Source organism: Etheostoma spectabile, unplaced genomic scaffold, assembly GCF_008692095.1.
Source record: "Etheostoma spectabile isolate EspeVRDwgs_2016 unplaced genomic scaffold, UIUC_Espe_1.0 scaffold394, whole genome shotgun sequence".
Lineage (NCBI taxonomy): Eukaryota > Metazoa > Chordata > Actinopteri > Perciformes > Percidae > Etheostoma > Etheostoma spectabile.
The window spans coordinates 43,754-44,988 of NW_022605599.1; the positions used below are offsets into that span (position 1 = coordinate 43,754).

At 40.8% G+C, this 1,235-nt stretch overlaps 1 protein-coding gene across 2 annotated transcripts in view; it reads left to right on the plus strand.

Moving 5' to 3' along the window:
* LOC116686582 (E3 ubiquitin-protein ligase ZFP91) overlaps window positions 1–1,235 on the plus strand; it is a 7,002-nt gene that overhangs the window by 1,203 nt on the left and 4,564 nt on the right. Inside the window, exons 2-6 of one of the 2 annotated variants that reach the window (XM_032511609.1) lie at window positions 320–351; window positions 458–592; window positions 680–716; window positions 819–905; window positions 1,019–1,180. In XM_032511609.1, the coding sequence (XP_032367500.1) occupies window positions 320–351; window positions 458–592; window positions 680–716; window positions 819–905; window positions 1,019–1,180 (453 nt within the window). The remainder of the gene's footprint in view (window positions 1–319; window positions 352–457; window positions 593–679; window positions 717–818; window positions 906–1,018; window positions 1,181–1,235) is intronic. The other variant, XM_032511610.1, reaches the window with a different exon arrangement.

Here is a 1,235-nt window from a genome sequence, read left to right on the forward strand (position 1 = left end):
CCTTTTTAACTAAAAACCTATGTATAATTTGATATAAAAGAGTTGTTGACCATGATTTCCAAGAATAAGTGTAAAACCGGTTATTAAACCAGCTCAGGTTTTAAAAAAAAGCCCCCAAAGCATGGAAAAGGTGACAAATAAATCAGAAAAGAGACAAAACCATTAGAAAAGTACAAAAAAAAAGAGTTCACTTTCAATTTTGACCTGGAAGACAACACAAGGGTTAAAGCATTTTATGCATTTTCCAAAGTATATCCTACTGCAGATTCATTTAGATTTGCACCTGCCTGGCATTTACTGTAGACTTTCTCTCACACAGATCTCAGATTAAGAAATCAACTGCCAAAAAAGGTAAAAAGACATATATACTTGAGTCCTTTTCACTATTAGTAGGCTTTTTTCCCCCCTGTAATGTATTACATGTATCATTAAAACCTTGGCACTCGGACTTCCTCAGCATCCAGACACACTCCTGGACCAAAGCTGTCCAAATCCAGAAAAGGCAAAGGGAGACCCCCAACCCAAGTCTCTCGCATCCCCCCAGCAACAGCATGCAAGCCTGAAGCGGAGATGGAGGCTTCTGTGTCTGGTGGTAAGACAACGAGCACTTGCAATTTAGTTTAATACAGCTATCATCCAAAAAACTGAAATAACGTTATTCCTCATCTCTGTTTTTCAGACGAGGAAACGGGTTCTTTCAAAGGAAGCGATGACAGGTGACGTTAGAAATGAGCATCAGAGAAAATTAGTAGAATTTCCTGTTTAAATTGCTGATGTAAATTTAATTGTGGCCAGTGTGGTGTTGATGTACATATTAGCGTTGCAGATCCAGACGCGGCTCTTGACGAGGATCCCTCGTTCGGAGAAGACCTAAGTGACCTCATCTATAACCCCGAGGCTAAGACGTATGCTGAACTCTCACTGCCTTTCCACAACGAGTATCATCAATGAAGACTTCCAACATGAGGAATGTTAGTTTCAACAGTAAATGAAGCTCTATCTCCTTTTAACTCCTCAGGGAAAATTCAAGGCGCCGTAGGACGGTAAAACAAAAGGAAGTCAAGAAGGAGGAGTCGGAAAATGAGGAGGAGGAAGAAGACGACATTAAAAAGGAAGAAACAACCGAGGTTGTTGTGCAGAGTGAAGCCGGTGTAGGCAACAACACAGAGCCCCCCAGGAAGTAAGCAGCATATGGGTTGATGATTAGTTGAAGTATTGCATTGATTATAGGTGGA